Below are 25104 nucleotides of genomic sequence, written 5' to 3'. Positions count from 1 at the left end.
TGTACAGAAATGCATACACGTGGCAGCTGTAAATAGCAGCAGATACACAAATCAATAGAGGTCCACCCTGCAATTCCAGCTTTCACCTCCAGAGAAATACGCCTAGACCCAACTCAATGTATGTCAGGCCTTGGCTGCTCTTCCTCTCGGCTCCTTAGTCCTAGGGGATGTGAGACATAAGTTTGAAACTACCACACTGCCAAGGGAAAAGAAAGAATCTGGTACCCAGGGCAGCATATGGTACAAGGCAAAGAGTGTAGACTTTAGGACTAATGTATTAGCTCACTCACATTCTATTAGGTTGAATCACAGGGAAGTGCAGCGCTTCAGCCACTTTTCATAGTTTCACATAGTTCCATACAGTTCAACCTCTGTATTCTAGAGGTAAATCACTTAACCTAAATTTTCTTTTCTTTTTTTTCTTTTTTTTTTGAGTTTTAATAACTACCTTTCAGGAATATTGTGAACATTAAATGAGAAGATACAGTGAAAATATCTAACACAGAGCAGGTGTTAGGGGCAGAAATAAAATATTGAAAGCCAACTATAATTATAAGAAATATTAATCATGCTCTGTTAGCCATGAGCGTTCTTTTCTGATTAGAGAAAGCACATTTTTACCTGGCTGGGAGTAGTCCGCCCTTGGACATGGGAGCTAACATTAGAATGCAGTCCATCCTCCTGTCCAGAGAACTGTCTATCATTATGGAAAGATTTACAACCTCGTGGCTGAAACAATCTAGTCCCAGAGGCACCTGCTCTTTAGAACCCCCAGCCCCTATAACCTGTAATCTGGTGCCGGGGCGCCCGGAGGCCCTGCCCTGAGAATCCCCTCCAGCCTACAAAACTTGTAACCTGTAATGATTATCCCAAGCCCACTTCCCCATGCCTGTTCGTCCTTCTACCCAATATAAGCAGCTGGCTTATGGGGGGGCTGCAGAGCAGATTTTTGTGGATGACCTGCTGCTCTCCCACACTGCCACGGCCGGCATTACTGGAATAAATGCGCATAAATGATTCAACTCTGTCTCTGCTTAATTGGCTCAAGTAGTAACAGGCAGCCCAGACCCCCTGTCTGGTTACATAATCTGGTGAAATGTTAGTTTCCCCACAGGTAGTAAGAGGCATAAGTCAGAGAGAGAGAGAGAGAGAGAGAGAGAGAGAGAGAGAGAGAGAGAGAGAGAGAGAGAGAGAGAGAGAGAAAGATTGAGATTTCTGGTCTACACTAACTGTAGAAATCCAAGAAAGTTAAAATGAGATGTCTTTGGACTAAGATGGTGGGTAGGCTGTGAGTGTTGGGGGGCAGGAGGTATATGACAGTGGTTGGCAAACTCACTGGTCCACAGAGCCACATATCAATAGGACAACGATTGAAATTTCTTTTGAGAGCCACATTTTTTAAACTTGAACTTCTTCTAATGCCACTTCTTCAAAATAGACTTGCCCAGGCTGTGGTATTTTGTGGAAGAGCCGCACTCAAGGGCCAAAGAGCTGCATGTGGCTCGTGAGCCGCGGTTTGCTGACCACTGGTATATGGGATATCTCTGTATATTTGGCTCAGTTTTGCTGTGAACTTAAAACTGCTCTAAAAATAAAGTCTATTACAAAGTGGCGGCAGTGGGGTGGAGGGAATTTGAGGTGTCTCGGGCTTGTTTCAGGTAGACCCAGCTCAGAGGTCTTCATACACACACTGCTTTGGTGTCCACACTGCTCTGCACTTCAGCTGTCCTCAGTGTACCTCTTGCCACTCGTCCCCCGTGGCCACTCTGTTAGAATCTTGGTTGAGTCCCCGTAGCCTCTGCTGATCTGGCAAGTGAGACTGTACCCATAAATACCAGTGATCTCAGTGCTTCTCTCCCTCCCAGAACATTCCGTAGCTGGACGCATCTCTCACTTGGCTGGAGCCTCTGTCCACAAATAGGCCTGGCGGGGCTTAATTTAGCAAAGTGCAGGCCTCCTGAGAAAGCCGGGGCGAGGCGAGAGCCCCACAACCCCCAGGACACCTGTGTGCAGGCAGGAGCCCTGCCCCAGGCATGAGACTGAGAGGGATGCTCAGAATGGCTTGTCCTCAGCTAGTCTGGAAGGGGAGCTCAGGGTACCATCCTGAGCTCTCCCTGGCTTCTCTCTGGGCAGCAGGTCTCAAACTGGGAACAAAGTACAAATATATTATAAAGTTAAAAAAATATAACCACTCTATTAATTTTTCTATAGATAAATTGGTGCACAGGAAACATATGGCCTACTAAATGTTTTTAAATGATTTGTGTTGCCCAGTCAGAGAGGTTCAGTGGTTGAGCATTGACCTATGAACCAGGAGGTCACAGTTCCATTCCCAATCAGGGCACATGCCTGGTATTGGGGCTCAAACCCCAATAGCAGGCATGCAGGAGGCAGCCGATCGATGGTTCTCTCTCATCATTGATGTTTCTATCTCTCCCTCTCGCTTCCTCTCTGAAATCGATAAAAATAAATTGTTAAAAGAAGCACCCATGTTGTCTATCATGATCTGACATTTGTCCCCACATTCAGCTCACTTGCTTTTATTTTTCAAAAAGGACAGAGCCACTAACTGGCGTCCTGCTAAGTGCAGGACAGCTTTGCTTACGCTGAAGCTTACACTCCACACTGGGATGTAAGGCACCCCTCCTGGAAAGCCTCGCTGTGTCCTGCAGCCACGCCCTCTGATCAGTTAGCTCTTCTGAGGTTGAGCTTCTGTTTGGGACCAGACACACAGCACTTACGACTGTAGGTCCTACAGCTCTGCCATCCAGGGCGGCAGCCACAAGCCACATGTAGCTACTGAACCTCTGAGATGTGACCAGTCAAACTGACATACGCTGTAAGGACTTCAAAGACTCCATACACACTTGATTGCCAAGGCCAACCACAGGAAAGAATATACACTCTCAATTTTTAACAATTCATGTCCAAGTAATATTTTAAATACATGATTAACATTATTTTCACATATTTTTTTTAACTGTTCTTTTAATATAACCACTAGAAATTTCTAAATTTCATCTGAGGCTCGCATTATGTTTCTACTGGACAGCACTGCTCTATAAGAGGTTAGGAGAAAGATGCACTAGCTCTCAGTACATTGCACTGGAAACGCTCTGCCCTGCATTACTCTAATCCTGTGGTACAGCAGAATCTTAGCGTTTCATGGGATGATGGCATTCAGCAACCAAAAAACAGACGTGACTCCAGCTCATTATAAGTGAAGCAAAACGAGACGAGTGGTAGCAAGCATGGCACTGAGTAGGAATCAGATCTCAGTCCTACTCAAACTATGTTCAGGCACTACCATGAGTGTCAGGAGGACAGGGACCTCTCTATTCTCTCACCACTGTATCCCCACTGTTGTTAGCACGGTGCCCATACATAGAAGATGATCACATCTTTATCAAATGAGTGAATTTGTTCAAAATAAAACAGAACTCACTCTTTTTTTTTGGGGGGGGGGGATGGAGGGTGGCGATTAATCTTCATCTGAGGATATTTTTCCCATTGATCTTTTAGAGAGAGTGGAAGAGGGAAAGACAGAGAGAAACATTAATGTGAGAGAAACACATTTGATTGGTTGCCTCCTCCACACACCCTAAACAGGGCCTGGGCCAGGGAGGAGCCTGCAACCCTTGACCAGAATCAAACCCAGCGACCCTTTGGTCCACAGGCTGATGCTCGATCCACTGAGCCAATCTGGCTAGGGCCAGAGCCCACTCTTAGCAATTCTTACTGTCAAGAATTTCTTCTTCTTTTTTCTTTAAAATTTTTTTTATTGTTGGAAGTATTACATATGTCTCCCTTTTCCCTCATTGACTTCTCTCCCCCCTACCTCAGCACAGGCCCTCACCTCCCTACTGTCTTGTCCATTGGTTATGCTTATATGCGTGCATAAAAGTCCTTTGATTGATCTCTTACTACCACCCCCCTTCCTCTCACAAGATTTCTTCTTCTTACCTATTTCGTTCCTCAATGTGCTTGCTCTCTATTTCTGCCAACCCTTCTCTTGGAGAGGTTGCTGGGTTCCAGGAAGACATGAGGGTTCACCTCCCAAGCACATCTCCTGGGCCTCCCAGGTGGAGGAGATAGCAAAGGGTGCCAAGGGGTTCTGCACTCCCTCTTTTTCTGTACAGATAGGCCTCACTTGCAGCTTTCAGGGTGTTTGCAAACAATCAACACAAACATTCCGAGTTTCTGTTATAGATAGTCTCAACAATGTAGAAGATTATGTTGAAGGCCACAGAGGAAGTTTGAGATCAATCCACACCACAAAGTGTTCATACTCTGAAAGGAGGGACAAGGACTGTGTACGTGGAAAGACAGTTGCCAGCCAGGAATTCAGTAACGTTTGCCAAATACCGCATCCCGGCTGTAGTTGCTGGAAGAGCACAGAGAGTGAAAGATGATTTCGGGCAGTATGATAGGGAAAGGCCCTCCTGAGCAGGTAGAATCCGAATTGGACTCTGAAACCTGAGAAAGGTTTGGATGAGCAGAGAAAAGGGATAGGGGTATTCCAGGTGTGAACGAGGATATGTCAGCAGGAATTAGCATACATTAGGAGCATGTTTGAAAAGACACAGTGGGAGAATAAGCTTGCTTTTCTTTCCTTTTCTATGGCTTAAAGTATTACAAGCCTGCTTTTTACCTCCTTGAGAACCCTGAAATGCTAGAAGAAAACTCTTGACAGGCTTCTCCCACTGTATCTGTCCATCCACAGGCATCTGAGCTCACCAATACTCTGTCCACTTGTGACCAAAGACCAACTACCCATGCTCCCACCTAAAGCCAAACATTCCATTTATGCATTGCATCATAAAAGAATCATCCAGAAACCCTCCCCTTCTCTTCAACAATATTTCATTTCCTACTGGAAAATTCTATTGGTATGCAAACATGCTATTATTCATCTAGCTTTTTAAAAATCTTCTATAAGCCCTTATTAGTGACTGTCCAATTTCTCCTCCCTTCTTTGCAACAGAACTCCTAAATAGGAGCTGTTGTACTCGCTGAGTCCAATTCTTCTCTCAGTTTCTCTTATACCTACTGCGATCAGGCTTTGCCTCCACCTGTCCATCAAACTGCTCTAATCAAGATCACAAGTGGCATTTGTGTTGTTCAATCCAAAGATCAATTCTTTAAAAAAAAATGTTTTTAATTGATTTCAGAGAGGAAAAGAGAGGAAGAGTTAGAAGATGAATGATGAGAAAGAATCATTGATTGGCTGCCTTCTGCTCACCCTCTACTGGGAATCGAGCCCAAAGCCACAATTGAAGCATATGCCCGGACTGGGAATCAAACCATGACCTCCTGATTCATAGGTCGACATTCAATCACTAAGCCATGCAAGCCAAGCCAAAGGTCAATACTTAGTCATCATATTATTTGCGCTATCACCGGCAGTTCAAAAGGTTAACCCCACCCTTTTCCATTATATACTTTCTTTCTTTAAAAAATATATTTTTATTGATCTCAGAGAGGGAAGGGAGAGAGATAGATACATCATTGGTGATAGAGAATCATTGATCGGCTGCCTCCTGCACTCCCCCACTGGGGATGGAGTCCAAAACTTCAGGGCATGTTCCTCTGACCGGGAATTGAACCATGACCTTCTGGTTCATAGATTGACACTCAACTGGCTGGGCCATTATATACTTTCTTTACATGGTTTCCATGACTCCAGACTCTTGGTTTTCTTCCCACTTCACCACAAAGTGTTCGCATCTTTTCTATCTCCTTTGTTGGTTCTTTCTCCTTTCCCCAAACTATTAATGTTTGAGTGGCCAAGGTTAAGTCTTTGGTCCTTTCCTCTTCCTCCTGGTAGTTCTAACTCCCTGGTGATCTTATACAGCTTTAGATACTATTTATATGCTGACAACACCCACATTTTATATCTCCAGTCCAATGCATTATCCAGAACTTCAGACATAAATTCAACTGCTTGCTTGATATTGGAAATGTCCAACAAATATCCCAAACACAGAATGTCCAAAATTGAAATGCCACTCCCTACCCTCACACCTACTCCACATATAGACTTTTCAGTTTTAATTATGGCAACTCCATCATCCTTCCAGTTGCTTGGGCTTTGACCCTGGAGTCTTCCTTAATTCCTTTTTTTTTTTTCTTTCTCTCTCACATTCCACATCCATCCCTTCACCAGCAAATCCTCTTGGTGCTACCATCACCACTCCTTGCCCCCGCCATCAACTGCTATTACCTTAGTCTGATCACCATCACCTCCTATGTGGCTTACTGCAATAGCTTCCCAGCAGCCCTCCTGGCTTCTACCCTTTCCCTTCTACAGCCTATTCTCAATATCATAACCACAGTGATCTTTAAACAAAATTTTTTAATTTTTCAATTATAGTTTACACTCAATATTATTCTGTATTAGTTTCAGATGTACAGCATACTGGTTAGATAATCATGTACTTTACAAAGTGATCCCCCAGATATTTCAAGTACCCACCTGGCAACATACTTTTGTTATTTGATACTAGAGGCCTGATGTATGAAATTTGTGCAAAAGTAGGCCTTTCTTCCCCCAGCTGACAGTATCGGCTTCCCTCTGGTTGCTGGCAGGCACCTGGGGCCCAGGCTTCCCTAACAGCCCTGGTTTCATCTAGAAAAATGTCCAGTTGAATTAGCATGTTATGTTTTTTATTATTATAGACTAGTGGCCCGGTGCACAAAATTTGTGCATGGGGTTGGGGAGGGTGTCCTTCAGCCTGGTCTACACCCTCTCCAATCTGGGACCCCTCAGGGGATAACTGGCAGTTGGACATCCCTCTCACAATCTTGAACCAATAGCTCCTAACTGCTTGCCTGATTGTCCCTAACTATAATACTTCTGCCTGCCATCCTGATTGTCCCTAACTGCTCCCCTGCTGGCTTGATTGTCCTAACCACCTCTGTGTCAGCCCCGCATCCAGGATCCAGGAATCCCTCCTCTAGCCTACCACAGGCACCCAGGATCCAGGATTCTCTCCCTCTGGTCAGCCATAGGCACCCATGCCAGCTGCAGCTGCAGGGGATGGTGGGCAGGTGGCTTCACCTGGGCTGCAGCTGCAAGTACTGGTGCCCAGGACTGAGGGGTGGGTGGCTTCTCTGTCTACCAGGCTATAGCCAGCCGCAAGTGTAATTTGCTTCCACCCAATAAATATAACAAAGGTAGGGACTGTCACTGCTGTGTCAATGTTAAGTCTTAAGAGTGTCTTGTTAGCAGACTTGCTCTAGAGCTTCTCTCTGCTGACTTGGTGAAGCAAGTTGCCATGTGGAAAGGCCCATATGGCAAAGGGTGGTAGGTGGCTTCAAGGAACTGTGGCCAGCCTTTTGCCAACATCCAGCAGGAAGTTGGGACCTTTAGAATTACCTCCCAAGCTCAAAGCAGATTCTTCACCATCATGTCTCTAGATGAGAACTCAGCCCAGCCAATACCTTCTCTGTAGCCTAGTAAAATGCTACACAGAGAACTCAGCTGTTTCTAGAGTGCTGGCCCATGGAAACTGTGAAGTAATGAGTGTGTGTGTGTGTGTGTGTGTGTGTGTGTGTGTGTTTAAAACCACTCTCTAAATGTGGCCTCCCCTGACAACTTTTTAATACTGCAAACTGCCCTCCATTCTTACACTTTCTGACCCCCTGATCCTGCTCTATGTTTTTCTTTTTTCTTTTTTTTAATATATTTTATTGATTTTTTTATAGAGAGTAAGGAAGAGGGATAGAGAGTTAGAAACATCGATGAGAGAGAGACATCGATCAGCTGCCTCTTGCACACCCCCTACTGGGGATGTGCCCGCAACCAAGGTACATGCCCTTGACCGGAATCAAACCTGGGACCTTTCAGTCCACAGGCTGACGCTCTATCCACTGAGCCACACCGGTCTTGGCTTATGTTTTTCTTTTTATTCTGAAGAGAACTTAATCATTTTCCAATAGTCTACATATTTATTTTTCATTGTCTGTCTTCTCAAGGTAGAATATAAATTCCACAAGGCTATCTTTGCTTATCTGTTTTGTACATTGATACAATATTCCAAACTCTTCTAATAGCACCTGGAACAGAGTAGGTGGTCAAAAATATTTTCATGGCCGAAACCAGTTTGGCTCAGTGGATAGAGCATCGGCCTGTGGACTGAAGGGTCCCAGGTTCGATTCCAGTCAAGGGCATGTACCGTGGTTGCGGGCACATCCCCAGTAGGGGGTATGCAAGAGGCAGCTGGTCGATGTTTCTCTCTCATCGATGTTTCTGACTCTCTACTCCTCTCTCTTCTCTCTGTAAAAAATCAATAAAATATATATATTCATGAATGAGGCCTAAATGCTTAAGATTGAATTAGGATCAACTTATTCTTATTCTCATCAGACACAAGAGCACAGCTGATCACCTGTCACATGCTGAGACTTCATGTATCTAACAGCTACTACTAGGCCACCTTTAAGTTTATTCTTCCCCAAATTCAAAATCCCAATTTCATTGCCCTTTTCCCATAAACTTCACTTTCTTATTTGTACTTCGGTTTGACTATTTCCTAATTTCCTCTGTATTTCTGGAGTTCCATGCCAGACTCAGGGATAAGGATAGCACAGTTTCTATTACATTCCACATAGCAATTTGCACCTGTTTCACAGGTAAAAATGAGGTCAATGCCACCTTTTCCTGCAGGTGGAGCAGTGAGATAACGCCACCCCTTCCGGTCAGTCTTGGTGAAAGCCACTATGAAAATAGATATGGGTTCACTAGAGCTCTTTCTTTTCTCTCCAGTCAGGCCTTAATACAATGTAGAGCTAGTCACTAAAAAGCATCATTTGCATTTGAAAGAGGGACTAACTTTTAATTCTAAAGGATGTGCCAAGACCTTAATTAACTCAAGAATCGGGCCATGTGGCTGCTGGGACACCAGATACACTCCCTGGCCCTATAAAAAAAAAAAAAAAAAAAAATGAGGACAAGACACCAACTTCACAGGGCTATTATGGGTTTGAGATTAAATATGTATAAAATGCCAAGGCATAGAGCCCGGCCTGCAGTAACACTAAATGGATTTCCTTTTAGGGGGTTTAATTGGGAAGCATTTAGCATTTATGTGTGTGAAATTGAGGGGAAAGAGACAAGATATGGGACAAAGAAGGACAGAAAGAGCCTAAACATGGGGGAGAACAGTGGGACAAGAAGGTGGGACAAGATCTGGTTCTGGAAACTTCTGGAGAGCAGTAGCCTAGAAAGGATAGGGGAGTTTTCCTCCTGATGGTTTTTTTTCTTACATCTTAGGCCAAGAGGCTGAGGCACCGGGGACATACTCTCACACGCCTTGAAAAAGTAGGGAAACAGGAGAGAAAAGAGGAGAAAGAGCAATTTGAAAATGAGCAGCTGAGGGTGGAGAAAGGCTGGGGCAAGCTCCAGTTCTAACCACCATCTCTGATCACCCTCTACCTGCAGCCCTTCAGGCAAGCTCTTCTGTGGCCCGTCTACAACCAAGCCTTCCCTGACTGAAGGGACCCCTCTGCTCTCCTTCCCAGCTTTGCAGAGGCTGGAAAGGACCCGTTCTGACCATTCTGACTGTAAGAATCCTCTGAGGCCTCACCCTCCCATATCAGAGAAGGGGTCGGAGAGAAAGCAGACTACGAGGAGAGAGTGCTCCCCCTTTGTAAGGAATCCGCTCACCTGAGCCTCAAAGGTCCCTCCACCTTCATCTGATTCTGTACCTGGAAGAGCCCAGGATCCTGCTCTGGACTCAGAGTCCCTGACTTTGAAGCAGAGTGATGACTGCGTGCCGCGTATCATCAGTTGAGTGGTGCCAGGTGGGCAGGACCAGATGTGTGTTTAGTACTGAGCATCGACTCAGTTTGACTGGATCCAATGGAGAACTCTGAGAGAGGCAGCAGCCATTCTGCGGCCTCACAGGAAGCTTGGAAACCTACCCAGAACAAGTGACCCGGAAGGACTTCTTACTTCTGGCCCTCAGCCAGGGTCCAGACTCTCCTTTCGCAGCTCCAGGTCATGGCCTGCACGCTGGCCAGCTCCCTCCACTTACCCAGGGGCCCCAGAGCAAGCTTCTTCCTCAAACCCCCAAGAGGAAGGCCCTGTGTACATAAAGAGGTGGCTTCCCGCCCTTCCCGCAGTGGGACCTTGTGTGAGGTTGGGGGGTGAAAAGCTGGCATTCCAAGGCAGTTAGTGCCTTTCATTTACTTTCAACCTCTTCAAGCCACATTTCCAGATAACAGGTGTGGTAACTGCCCAGTGCGGGCCCCAAGTCCGTTCTAACGCTGCCTGGCAGGAAGCCACCTGGACCGTTACTTAGCTGTGCACGGAACGGCACGTACCAGGTCTTTCGGTGTGTGGGTGGCTCAGCTGCTGCCTAACGTGATAGGGTGGATTCTATGCAGTGGGCCCCAGCCCGCACTCTGTGCCGTCTCCATGTATCACAGAGCTTCACCTCACTGTGAAGCTGGTGAATTTGAATTTGCTTAGATGAGATGGCAAAGGTCAGAGCAGGAAGCAGAGACAAAAAATGTTCACAATGGCTTTAGAAACATAAATGAACCCCCCATAGAAGGCGTATATGGGCTGCAGAGCTACATGTGTTTTTTTGTGTGTTTTTTTTTGGCAGCAGGCACAGGGTGCAGAATCTTTTTTTTTTTTTTAATATGTTTTATTGATTTTTTACAGAGAGGAAGGGAGAGAGATAGAGGGCTAGAAACGCCGATAAGAGAGAAACATCGACCCGCTGCCTCTTGCACACCCCCTACCGGGGATGTGCCCGCAACCAATGTACATGCCCCTGACCAGAATCGAACCTGGGACCTTTCAGTCCGCAGACCGATGCTCTACCACTGAGCCAAACCGGTATCGGCAGGGTGCAGAATCTTTATCTATGAATTACCCTAGCCCCTGCTGGGTATATTCTATTTTAGCCCAGTAGCACTGAGCAGAAGAAAGTTTCAATTTTTGGCAAGCATATAAACCCCTTGACACTTGGCTGATGACCAAGGAAGTCACTTCCAGTACCCAGACAGGTAGCCAGGCCTCCTGGACTCTAGTCCCAACCTGACCCATGTGACCTTGGGCAAGTGACTTGACCTATTTGGGGGCCTCAATTTCCTTATCTTTCAAAATAAAGGGCTTATTCCTTAAGGAAGGCCGAATGAATGGTCTATAAGAACTCTTTATATTATTTTTGCCTCTTTTTTATGTCTAAAATTATTTTAAGATAAAATTTTTTATTAAAAAGCAAAAGTGTTATATACTAGTAGATAACCTCCAAGATCCTCTCTAGCTCTAAATTGTGAGTTCATATATATATATATCTATAGATATAGATATAGATATAGATATATGATTTTTCACAGAGAGGAAGAGAGAGGGGTAGAGAGTCTGAAACATTGATGAGAGAGAATCATCAATCAGCTGCCTTCTGCACAACCCCACTGGGAATGTGCCCACAACCAAGGTACATGCCCTTGACCGGAATCGAACCTGGGACCTTTCAGTCCACATGCCAATGCTCTATCCACTGAGCCAAACCGGTCCCGTCTAAACTGTGAGTTCTTATTTCTCTCCATCCTGTGCAGTCTCTTTCCAGCTACCCAAATAAGATCAAGGGAATTTTGCCCACCCCTCCTACCACACAGAAGATGTGGAGTAGCCCCAGCACAAACCTGTTTTCTGCTTTCAGCCTATCCTATACCCTAGGCAAAAACCGAATCCTCTAAAAACACGTGAAAACGCTCCATCCCTATCCACTTTGTTCCTGCAAAGGAGTCGATTCATCCAGCAGGGGAAAGCTGCTTCTGGCAGTCTCTGCCTACAGAATCTCAGTTTTCCCCTAGCAACTGGGCTAATTATAACCCCAGCTACCTGGTAACAGCACCAGATTTTCCTGACACTGGCAGGCAGTTTTAAAGTCTTCTCATCTCTGCAGGCAACTCCCGCACCAAGAGGTATCATGAGCTGAGAGACTGGGAGAAGGGAGGCAACTACTTAAGCTAGGGTGAGAGTATCCCAAAGAGGCTGCTCAGAATCACAGAACTTCGAGATGGGAGGGATGCTGGCTGGCATGGATCCAGGTCCTGCCCACTCATTCTACACATAAACAAGCAGGAGCCCAGAAAAAGTGAGCTGACTTAGCCAGGAACCTGACAGTCTTTAAAATATATAATACATTAGATATATCTTATTATTATTAATTTTAGAGAGAGGAAGGGAGAGAGCTAGAGAGCTGGAAACAGAGTTGAGAGAGAATCATCTATTGATTGCCTCCTGCACACTCCCTACTAGGGATTGAGCCCACAATAGGGTCATGTGCCCTGACCAGGAATCAAGCCATGACCTCCTGGTTCATAGGCCAACACTCAACCACTGAGGCACCCCAGCTGGGCCTGACAATCTCAATTCTTTCCCCTCAGTCTTCCCATCACATCAACCACCAAGTCCTACAGATGTTTTACCTCCTAAATATTTCCCAGATCAGTTCCCTCCCCTCTATTCCTATTGCCTTGGGCCCTCAATGTGTCTCTTTGTACGTGCAATTGAAACTTCGTGGCCCATGTGCAGAAGTCGGTTTTTGGCTTTCAAAAGAAATTTCAATCATTGTGTTGTTGACATTCGACTCTTGATTATGAGTTTGCCAACCACTGCTCTAGACCAATAGGTTTGTATCTCTATGGAAGCCCTTATTATATCATTTTTAAACTTATTTGTTAATATCTTTCTCTACCAACATCAAGCACAGTAGCTGGCATATAGTAGATAATCAACAGATGTTTGAACGAATGTGTGCAAGTGTGAGGGAACAAATGGTCAAGGGGATTTTGTAAATAAAGGAGACATTTGAGACAGGAATTTAGAGTGCCTCCTTTCAACTCTATCATGCTATGTCTCTCAGGGTGTAAGCCTGGGTGGACATAACTAATACTGAGAAGGGGCTTTGTAATAAGTTCGTGCAGAAGTATAAGTTAGGTGGACGTCGTAGGTAAGGGGATAACGGAAAGTGAATTAGAGTAAACCAGGCTCCCGAAGTTCACCATCGGCGCTGAGAGCTCCTGGCACGTGTAGGTGAGGAGGCAGGGAACGAGGATAGAATGGGGCAGCCTCTCAACCCCACAGATTGAGAGGACCCTCTGTCTTCCTCCACATTCATAGGAAAATCTGTAAATTCGCTGCAGCACATTCCTGCACACTTTGCCTAAGCCCATCTCTCCCCTGAAACTACGGAAGCAGGCAGGATCAGCCAAAAAGAGATAGGTCTTAAAAGCTGAATTTAGAACCAGGCCAAATTATTTCAGAAAATATTAAACCAAGAAGATAAAACATTTTGAATTATAATTAATCACAATGACAATAATTTGTATAAAAGCGAAGGGCTTTGCACCATTGCTAAATAAAACATATTGTTAAAAAAAAGAAATTTAGCAAACTCAGCCTTTCTCGTTTATTTACTCTTTTTTAAAAATTATATTTTTTTTATTGACTTCAGAGAGGAAGAGGAAGAGATGGAAACATCAATGATGAGAGAGAACCATTGATCGGCTGCTTCTTGCATGCCCTACACTGCGGATTGAGCCCGAAACCCGGGCATGTGCCCCGACCGGGAATCCAACGGTGACCTCCTGGTTCATAGGTTGATGCTCAACCACTGAGTCACACCAGGCAGGCTGGCTCACAACTCTGAACTACTATGCGCAGGAACAGTTGAATCGGTAGAAATGAAAATCTAGTAGGCAAGTAAAGTCAGTAGTCTGTTTGTTACAACTTAAAAAACCTGGCTGCATGAAGATGCTATGTATAAACTTCAAAATTTGCTCAGGAAACATATCATTTGATTTCAAAGATGAGAAACCATCACCCAGAGAAATCTGACAGTTTAAGGGCCAAAGAACAATAGAACACAACTCTGCCAACTCCCATCTAAAGGCCAAATCCACTTTATTAATCTTCTAATGTCAATTATGCCAGATTTAAACACCGACTCCACCTGGCCCAGGATGACAACTGCCAGCTTCTCCTGATATTTCTGTTATTGGATCTGTCAGATTTTAAATTCCTTTCTTAAGTCTTTTTTTTTTTTTTTTTAAAGCACCACAATAATAAACTCACAGAAGCTTCAACAAGTTAAGTAGCTATCATCAGGCGAAACACAGAGAATGGGGTGTTTCCCACACAGCATTGAATTTCATTAATTCCAGGGCAGAACATATTCCTAGTGGTGGCACACACAGCTATAATGAGAAGATGCAGTATTCGATAATCAACAACAATGAGGAAATCAACAAGTTGCCGCCCACAAATTATCTGCCAGAGCAGCTGCCATCCAGAAATGCCAACAAGCCACCTCTGAAGGAGTGGGCCATACTCAGCTGTGGACTGGCCCCAGCACTTTCTCATTTCGCTCAGCTCCAGAATCAGGAGCTAACAGCACTGCAATGGTTTCTTCTTGGGATAACACCTTCAAAACGGTCTTCCCCAAAAACTGAACCTGCAATTACTATTTACTACCAAGAGGGGGCAGTGGTACCTAACCAGGTAGATATATGCCCATTTTTTTCTGTGCTCAGGGTAAGCAGCCTCTTCCTGTTTGTTTGTTTTTTGTTTTGTTTTTTGTTTTTAATGATTTACAAAAATTGAAGCTAAAGGATAGTTAAAATGTTTAGCAGAAAAGTAACCAGTCTCACAGGACCAAATTTTTATATATTATTTAATAATATTTTATTAGTCTATAGTTAGCACGAGTCTTAAGATTATTTCTGAATTTTCTGAACAGCTTGAAAGAAAGAAACCTTTAACTCCTTTATTTACTTGCCTTGAAGTCAACATGTCCAGGTTTTTATATAACTCACAACTTCTTACAATTAATTAAAATCCTTATGAATTGTATCTATTTTTGCCTCTCCCTTAAGCAACTATATAGAGGAGGCCTTGCCACTTGGATAGACAGGCCCCTCTCTCCAGGCCTTTTCTCCTAAAGATTCCTGTATTTCCCTCCCCTGCTGCCATCATGGTAAAAAGCCTGATTGTCTCCCCTAAAGACAGTCATTTTCACTCCTAATACAAATATCTCAACAGAATTTGAAGTAGTGGAAATGATCAAATACTTACTATCCACAACAGACTTATTATAGTACGTTACATGTTTCACAAACATCGGTTTTATTTAAGAGAACCACGCCAGGCAGCACCCAAATTATTGCAGATTCCGACTCAGCTGGGTGTGATTTAATATGTTTACTCTATTTCAAGAAGTGTCCTTCCAACACCAAAGAAAAACCAAGCTAAGTGTGGTCATAACACAGGGCTCGGAATTCCCATCTGAATGACCTGACTTACCGTGTGATGATGTAATGCACGTGACCCTGGATGTCTCTTTGCCAACATGGCTGTTATCTAATCCACCTGATCTCGTGGAATCATGACGTGACGAACAAGGATGAACATAAGACACTGGTGGGACCCAAGACAGGCCACCCCAAAATGTCCCACAATGACATAATGATAACTTTGAAGTAGAGCTCCCTGACAAGCAGCTGGTGCCAGAAGGGTGTCCTGAGCCTCTCTTGTCTCACTTATTGCAGAAGATACATCTCCCAGGTGAAAGGTGAGCGAACTCAGAGCTGAAAAGTCTGCATGGAAAATCTTGGTGCCTCTTTTCTGGTGGTTAATAATGGCTTTGTGCATTCTGTTTCCCCAATATGAGCATGTGAACATGAGCCTGTAGTGCTTCCCAAGATAAATGGGATGAGTATGTGACAGATGGAATGAACGAAGATTTGGTGAGAAGGGAGATAAGGGGACCAGGAAGTTCGAGATCCAATCGTGTTGTCCAGTAGCTTCCTGACTTTGCTGTACTTGACATTAGGAGGACACGGAGCCATGTCTGTTTCCTAAATGGGACTAGTGGCGACTTTGGTCGAACAAAAATGGTCGTCATCTCTGCTTGTGGCAATGTGCTGTGACCACTCCCTCCCCCCAACCCTCACCCCACCCCTCAGCAGTTCCTTTCATCTTAATCACGCTTCTCCTGGACAGCTGGACTCCGTACAGCCCGTCCAAAGTGTTTACTGGAGACTATCAGAGCACAGGGTGAGAACAAACGATGCAAGCAATCCATGGATTCAAGTTAAAAAACAACAACAACCTTTCCCTCAAATTATTTAAAAAACGATTCTTCCTTCTGTCTTGCTTTGGGATACAATTAAGAGAAAAATGCTCCAGTGAACAAATTCACTCACTGTTGTACCCTGAGGCAAACACTGCCATTCACCCTTCCCCCTCTCTATCTTTGAGCCAACAACCCTCACTTGGCAATATCCTCCTGGACCCTGGCGGCTCCTTGAGGCACATCACTAGCCATGTAATAGCTGAAAGGCAAATCTAGACCATTTTCAGGAAAATTCAGAGTAAAACGTGGAAATCCAGGAAAAAACAGAAAATGGGGCTAAATCCCCCCAAATGTAGCGGTCCACGTTAGTTGATTTACCAAATAATCATTTGCCAAATGAGCAGTTTGAGAACCTCTGGTTCAGTCTAGCTCTCTTTCTCAGGAGACACCCAAGATTTGTCGTGCAGATCAGCTACTCCTCTGACCAAGATGCTGTCTAGCAGCCTGTGATGCTTCCCAGGGGCGCCCGGGGGTCTTAGCTGCACAGTCTCCTTTGTAATCAGCTGGAGATCTAGGATCTCTGATCAAGTCCCAGGCGACCAGCAACAGGTCACTCAGGCCACGTCAGCACCTGCACAGACACTCAGAGGGCTGTGGAAACCAATGTTGTGGAAACCAGTCAGGACGCTTAATCCTTACACCCCACACAGCCTGATGTCCTCTACCAAGGTGCTGTCTCATCTCACCCTCAACTCAGCCAATCCCCGCCCTCGTCACTCAGCTGTCCATCAGGACAGCCCTCTGGTTCAGGGAAGCCACCCTTTCCCCTCCCCCTCCTCAGGCCTGCTGCTACCTTTTCTTCATTCTAAGCGTATTACCCATTCCTAAGACTGAAAACGCCCAAGATTCTGCCTTTAAAACTATTCCACATAACGATCTTCAAAACTGAACAGGAGCCCAGCCGGCGTGGCTGGGTGGTTGAGCGCCCACCTATGAACCAGGAGGTCAGGGTTCGATTCCCCTCAGGGCACAGGCCCGGATTGCCGGCTCCATCCCCAGTGTGGAGCGTGCTGGAGGCCGCCCATCCATGATTCTCTTTCATCTTGATGTTTCTATCTCTCTCTCTCCCTGCTCCCTTCTCTCTGATATCAATAAAAATATATATTTTTTAAAAAGCTGAAGATGAATTTCTCAAGAAAAAAAAAAAATGCTCTCCGTGGCTGTCCTGTTTCTCCTCAGCATCATTCTCTGCCTCCACGGGGCCAGGCAGTGCTACATGCAGCCCTCCCCTGTGGAGTGTGACACCTGGGAACCGCCAGCTTCAGAGAACACCTCTGGGGCTTGTTTTAAAATGCAAATCCCGGGGTGAGGCACCCCCTTTTATTTTATTTTACTTCATTCAATATATTTTATTGGTTTTTACAGAGAGGAAGAGTGAGGGATAGAGAGCTAGAAACATCGATGGGAGAGAAACATCGATCAGCTGCCTCCTGCACACTCCCCCACTGGGGATGCACCCGCAATCAAGGTACATGCCCTTGACTGGAATCGAACCTGGGACCCTTCAGTCCGCAGGCTGATGCTCTATCCACTGAGCCAAACCGGTTTTGGCAAGGCACCCCCTTTTAACCAGCTCCCAAGGCGATTGATTATTCTGCACAGCCCCACACACACTGTGGCGGTTTGAGAACCGCTGGTTCCATCCAGCTCCCTCTCTCAGGAGGTGAACTGGGCCTGGCCAAGGTCACGCACATTAAGGTGAACGGTCCAGGCCTGGAACCCCGAGCCAGGAAGGGCCCCGCCCGCACCCCTGCACGCACTCACCCGCCTGTAGATGTCCTCCCGGCTGGCCTCATACTTCTGCTGCATGCGCTCCTCCAGGAAGTAGATGCGCAGCTTGAGGCTGAAGTTCTCCTTCTTCAGGTCATTGAGGTGCTGGGACAGAGTGCGATATCCATTAGACATGGTGGGCTACCCATGGGGAGGAGCTGGCCCAGGCACCCCTTCACCCCAGGAACGTGGTGCGGCTGCACCGAGGCATGGAGCGAGCGGCCGGGGCGGGCGCGGCGGAGGCTACGGCGGCGACATGGCCCCGGTGGCGGCTGGCGCTCTCGGGGACTCGGGATGGACGCGGGGCTCCCTGCTCTGGGCGCTGGAGTGCGGCGCACTTTCCTTTTTTACCTCCGGGAGATATTTGCGGAATCCCTGACAGGGGAACATGCTGCGTGAACTCAGACACACACACAAGTGGTGTAACCTGACCCCAAGCCAGGGCTCCAAGCGGCCACCCGCCCAGAGCCGCCCTGGCCCAACTGGGGGCAGTTAACAGCTTCTGGGAAAGGGGGTGGAGGTTGAGGGGTGGGGGGAAGAAGCTTCCAGGAAACGGGAATGGGAGTAATTCAAGGTGATGGTAGGGCTACAAAAAAGAGAAGGAAATGAATGGTGTTTGTGCTGGGGTTGGGGGGGAAAGAGGGGTAATATTTAAACTCCGGGTGGCTGATTTGCGCACGCAGGCGCGCACACACACACACGCACACACACACAACCAAAGGAGTGTGGCCAGAAGGAAGTAATGAACAAGTGTATACAAAATGGATTATCACACAGACAGTCAAATAGCCCCTTTAGGTCAAGTGCAAATCTTAAAGCGCTAATACTAGCCAGAGGGGTCTCTAATTTCCTTGGATGATCCCAAACCTCTCATTAGAGCCTTCACAGTTTTCTCCCCTGGCTTTTCCATCCCAGCGTTGCTTAAATCAATAGTCTTTATTTGCCGAAACCGGTTTGGCTCAGTGGATAGAGCGTCGGCCTGCAGACTGAAAGGTCCCAGGTTCGATTCCGGTCAAGGGCATGTACCTTGGTTGCCGGGCACATCCCCAATAGCGGGTGTGCAGGAGGCAGCTGATCGATGTTTCTAGCTCTCTATCCCTCTCTCTTCCTCTCTTTGAAAACTATTTTTAAAAATAGTCTTTATTTCCATGACCACCCCCCTCCCTCCATTATACATCAGAGCCAGCCCAAATTAAACAGAAACCTTCTCGTTTACTGGAATCTTTGCAAACTTTGTTGACCATTACACAAGCTCACAAAAAGGCAGGCTCAACGGCTCCTCCCCACAAGGGATGAGGGAGAGGGTGTGTGGAGGGGGTATGAGGGGGTGGGGTGGGGGTGGGAGGCGTCAGCCTGGAGCCCAGAGATTTCAGCCAGTCCCTGGTTCTAACTCGGGCACCTGCCAAGCGGAGCCAGGCACTCATCACCAGATCCTGCTCCTGGAGCAATTTAAGATCCTTGAATGACAGCTGCAACATTAGCAGGAAGTGCTATTTATACCACATCACACAGGACACTGAAGGTCACTGGCAGACACACATACCAAACACAGGTTCTTGGTTGCGGCACATACTCCGTTAAAAAAAAAAAATATTTAGTATTCACATCCAAAGTAAAGAAGACTAAAGAACGTTATACTTAATTCAAGTACTCACTTCCTCCCCAACCTACCTGTTCTTCATTCTTCTAATAATAACTCTTCATCTCCCCAGTCCCTACCAAGTAATGTGTGGGGCATGAGGGATAGAAAGGTGAGGACAGTCCCAAACATCAAAGAGTTGTATGGATAGAGGTGTGTGTTTTACACTACCATCCTCCACGCTTGCCATGCTTTTTACATTTTGTACTGCAACCCAGCGCACATACATGAATGAAGTGAAAGCTTCAGAAAATGATGTTACCACCGAAACAGGAATTTTAGGGTTAAAATAGGACCGGTTTAGGAAATTTTAGAAATCTTGGAAATTAAGAGGACCATGGAGGAAGCACAGGGCTGCAGAGCAGCAGAAGGTGTATTTCCACAGAATAGGGACGCTGAAAATCTGTGACAGGTTCATTTCCATAGCATGAGGGAGCTGGGAACAGCAGAAGGTCTGTATTTACAAAATAAAGAAAGGAAACCCTTCATCCAGAAGGAGAGGGAGAAAGCCCAAGGGAATAGGAAAACGATAAAGAAGAAGGGGAGGACACCTCATATGTCCCCTGTGAGGTTTGACCTTTGAACTTTGACCTTTGAGCCTAGGAGTTACTGTAGTAACCAGTCTAAGGAATAGTGACCAGGGATCGGGATATCAAGGTACCAGGATCTGCAGCCTTTATAAGCCACAGGGAAAAGGAACTCAGTAGGACCCTCCCCACATGGGAGTCCATTCTGTGGGGCTCTTTCCCTCTTCCCACGTGGGAGTCTGTACTTGTGCTTCAATAAATCTCCACCTTTGCTATACCACTCTCCGTCCGTGGATTCATCCTTTGATTCCGGCAGACAGAGAATCCGGGTTCCAGTCCAAACATTCCGTTTCTTTAACAGTCACTTCAGCCAGACCAGGGTGTTTTGAGGATGCAGTTTGTGCCTTGGTATTCTCATTGCACAGTATTTAGGAAGCAGTCCCTAAATATCTGTTGAGTTGATGAAATAGATGCGTGTTCAAAATGTAATTGAATTTTGCTAATTATATTGGTTAAATATGGGCTTGTTTGCTTATATTGTTCTCACAACTTTCCAACAATATAGAAAGGTTTGTTGCAATACTTCCAAAGAAACCACATTTGCTAAGAATGATTACTGTAGAAGAACGATGTTTGGTTCAACTTGAATTACATGTCCATTTTGAGCTTTCTCCGGAACACCAGTCTCTATCTCACTTCCTAGCAGAGATTTCCACCGGAATGCAGACTTGTACTTGAGATATCTAAAACTCCTGATCCTTCCCAGTGTATATATGTTCCTTCCTCACTGGACCCCAATGTTGAGTAAGAACTCTATTGGCAGTTGTTTGGGCCAAAACCTTTGAGTTATTCTCATCTCTTCTTTCTCATACACACCATCTCATGTGCCTGTAAATCTTATTATTTTTACTTTCAGTGCATCTATATCCATCTATATTTGCAGAATCCAACTATATCACCACCACCACCGGCACCTCTACCACTCTGACCAATATCCTTATGTTCTCTCCCCTAAATTATCTGAATAGTTCCCCTTCACTGGTCTCCCTGCTCCTGCCCTTACTCCCCTATAATCTATTCTTAGCGCAACAGTCATAGTGACCCTTCTAAAATACGCCAGATCACTCCTCTGCTGGAAACCTCCACTGGCTTCCCATCTAATTTAGAGTGAAACACAAAATTGTTTCATTAGCCCCTAAGGCCCAAAGCCCTACGTCATCTGGAGTCTCTCTCTTGCTCTTTTACTTTTTTCCTCCCTCTCCACCCCACACATTCTGCACCAGCCACATTGTTTCTCTTTGCTATTTCTAAAAAACAATAAACACGCTCCCTCCTCAGAACCTTTGAGTTTGTTGATCCTCCATATGGTTTGCTTTCTCTGTAGAATTAAAACTGTAACTCGCTCTATGCCTCACCCCAGTATATCGCCATTGTTTTTTTCTTCTATCATCATCTAAAATGTACATATTTAGTTATGTATTTTGTTTCTCGATGGTCTTCCCCAACTAGCATATAAACTCCAGGATGTTTGCCTGTTTTGTTCACCAGGCAAGAGTGGTGCTCAGTAAGTATTTGCCGGGTCAAAGAAGGGATGTATAGTTAACACATTGTGGACTAATAGTTTTATTGCTAGCTTTACCCAGTAGCCAGATAAGTTTCTATTAAACAAGTATATATATATAAAAAACTTTAAAAAATAAATGTTAAAGGCACGCTTTAAAATTAAAAACCCATTGCATTTTGAAGTTATTTATTACATATTCTTACAAACAAATAGCTTTTTAAAAAAAATGTATTTTATTGATTTTTTACAGAGAGTAAGGGAGAGGGATAGAGAATTAGAAACATCGATGGGAGAGAAACATTGATCAGCTGCCTCCTGAACACCTCTTACTGGGGATGTGCCTGCAAACAAGGTACATGCCCTTGACTGGAGTTGAACCTGGGACCCTTCAGTCCGCAGGCGGACGCTCTATCCACTGAGTCAAGCTAATAGCTTTTTAAAGAATTCTCGTGATTGGCCACAAACGTTAGAACAGGAAACACGAGAATTCTCGCGATCCGTCCTCAATATGCTGCTTACTGACTGAACTGGATTTGATTATACGAGAACTCAATCTATGTACAAAATTAGTGTGATGTTTTAGGATGACGAGCATATATAAAGGCATCCTTCTTTATAAAAAAGATTATCTTAAAAGACTCATTTTGATACACCATGCAGAATCGGAACTTTGTATTAGTTCCGAACAAATGGGGTATAATATATGACAAATTACAATTCAAGGACAATCTGAACTGTACAAATTGTAAAAACCTTAGAAATTAGGAAGGAGAGCTGTCAGAAGGTTCCATGGGGGACTGGTATCTCAGCTCTCCTTAAAGTAGGGGTGTCGAACTCAATCAGAGAAGGGGCCAAAATCTAAAATCCAGCCTAAATCGCGGGCCGAATGGTTTACTGAACAGTCATAAACTGTCATTGTGATGGAAACGCAGCGGAGTGCAGTGATGACAGCGCGGTGCGGGCCACATTGCAAGGCCTGGCGGGACGGATTTGGCCCGCGGGCCTTGTGTTTGACACATGTGCCTTAAAGGATGAGTCTCGTTTGGCTGGGCTTGGGGGAGAATGTAAGGCAATCAAGGCAGGTGGAGCTTAAGCAAAGGTGCAGAGAGCAAGTGGACGGAGACAGTGGCACATACCAAGGAACAGAGAGGATGGGGGTGAAGAACCATTTTCGGGAGATCTTAAAAGTTTGGATGAGGAGCCTCTGGGCACATCCTGGCTCTCAATTGAGACAACGGGTGAGGAGAAAGGCCTGAGGGATGGGGAGGGCCAGAAGCTGCTTACTAGGAAAACCGTTTTGTTTATTGCTTATGTCTGTTGTTTATAGCAAACAAAAATGCACATACCCGAGATGCACACCATGCCTACTGAACCAGGGCCTCTCCCCCAGCTCATGTGTTTTCCTTCAGCTCTGAATTACTTAGGAAATGAACACTGAGCCAGGTTGGCTGGGCCCTACTTCTTTTTTCAGTGCTTCTGTCTTTGTTCTTCCTTTCTCACACAGTGCTCATCAAAAACCTTTACTTTTCCCTAAAAATATTTTTTCCCAAGCATTAATGGCTCTCTCCTGCTCTCTCCTTAATTTCTACTGCTTCTTAATGTATCAGTTCAAACTGGAAATCAGACTTTAATAAGGACTCGATCAATGCCAACAATAGTAGGAGGATTACAACCCAGCTGTCGCATGTCATGCCCCATTAACACAAACAACTGTCAAGTCAGCCTTTAAAAAAAACAACAACAACTCAGCTACACATTTGCCTGATCATATTCAGACCCCCCACATAGCTCTTCTAAATGGAAATGCTTGAAAACAAACTAATCTTTTACCATTTTCTCTCCTAAAAATAAACCTCCACTCCGTTAAAAATGATTACCGTATTTTTCGGACCATAAGACGCACTTTTCCCCCCCCAGAAGTGGGGGGAAAAAGTCGCTGCGTCTTATGGTCCAAATATAGCCTACACATATACTTTAAAAAAAAAGTTTTTTTACTTGCCCGGCTCTGTGTGGTCTCTGTGTGCTTGCCTGGCTCTAAAATGGTTCTAAATGCTGCTGTTTACTTTACAGGGTTGATTACATGTGTTTATGACTGTGATGTTGGGTTTTAATGCACATAAAATATTTTAGGACACTATTTGTTTCAGAATCTTTTTTTCTTCATTTCCCTTCTCTAAAAACTGGTGCGTCTTATGGTCCGGTGCGTCTTATGGTCCGAAAAATACGGTAATCATCGTAACACACTGCGGACAGATCACAAGAATTCTCGTGTTTTCTGTTCTAAGGCTTGTGGCCAATCATGAGAATTCTTTTAAAAGCTATTAGCTTGTAAGAACATGTAATAAATAACTTCAAAATACAATGGGCATTTAATTTTAAAGCGTGCCTTTAACATTTATATAAAACATTTTTTTTGTACTTGTTTAATAGAAACTTCTCTGGTCACTGGGTAAAGCTAGCAATGAAACTACTGGTCTGCACAATGTGTTAATTGACATTTTATTTTAAAATATAATAGCACTTCTGCAGTTTAAACTATACTAATTTGATATATGTGATAATTCATATATTTTACATTTCATAAAGATAAAAATAGCCTTAAATACTATGGTAAACAGAGAAACAGGAGACTACTATTTTAAGTAACTTTTGACACCATACTTACTATTCATTTACAAATAGGCAACAAATATTATCACTATTATGACTATTTATCTAGGTGAAGTAGCTGGGCATTGTGGAAAGAGCAAAAGCTTTTGAACCAAGGAGATGTAGGTTCAAATCATAGCTCTGCTATTTTCTAATTGTGTGACTTTGGGAAAATTACTTACTAGTAATTAACTATAGAAAAGGAGTAAGGAGACAGATCTGGGTAGGCTACTAAGAAGCTTGTACAATAATTATCTCTGAAATGCTAACGTTTGTTTTTCTTAATCTGAGAAGAGAGTGAAAATAATATTTCATAAATTTAAATATTGGGCACAATGACAGTGCTTTATTATTCTTTGTACATTCCTGTTGTTTGTAAAATAACTAGATACAAGGATAAATTCTCTAGTAGAGTTGGATATAGTAAACCTATTGCCACACTCCATCACCAATTTTTTTTTAATCCTCACCCAAGGATATTTTTTTCCATTGATTTTTAGAGAGAGTGGAAGAGAGAGGAAAAGAGAGAAATATCGATGTGAGAGAAATACATCAATTGGTTGCCTCCTGCACAAGCTCCGACCAGGTCATGGACCAGTGAGGAGCCTAGCCTGCAACCAAGTGCATGCCCTTGACTGGAATTGAACCTGGGACCCGTTAGTCCACAGGCCAATGCTCTTAAGTCAAACCAGCTAGGGCCATTCACCAAATATTTATTGAGTGCTTACCTTATGAGAGTAAATGTCCTGTCACCAAAGGGGCTCAACAGATCTTTTTTTTTAATGATAAAGTTTCCAT

At 44.6% G+C, this 25104-nt stretch overlaps 1 protein-coding gene across 12 annotated transcripts in view; it reads right to left on the bottom strand.

Moving 5' to 3' along the window:
- Positions 1 to 25104, bottom strand: part of LOC118727187 (myomegalin) — a 136690-nt gene that overhangs the window by 78177 nt on the left and 33409 nt on the right. For 8 of the 12 annotated variants that reach the window (XM_045586976.1, XM_045586979.1, XM_036452707.2 and 5 more), the window contains exon 4: positions 17922 to 18032. The exons of 1 other annotated variant lie outside the window; for it this stretch is intronic. In XM_045586976.1, the coding sequence (XP_045442932.1) occupies positions 17922 to 18032 (111 nt within the window). 3 more of the 12 variants (XM_045586984.1, XM_045586985.1, XM_045586981.1) reach the window with 2 other exon arrangements.

The sequence above is a fragment of the Pipistrellus kuhlii genome, unplaced genomic scaffold (assembly GCF_014108245.1).
Source record: "Pipistrellus kuhlii isolate mPipKuh1 unplaced genomic scaffold, mPipKuh1.p scaffold_m20_p_24, whole genome shotgun sequence".
In the NCBI taxonomy this organism is placed as follows: Eukaryota; Metazoa; Chordata; class Mammalia; order Chiroptera; family Vespertilionidae; genus Pipistrellus; species Pipistrellus kuhlii.
The sequence above is the reverse complement of the archived record's forward strand: the minus strand, read 5'-3'. Positions and strand labels throughout refer to the sequence as shown.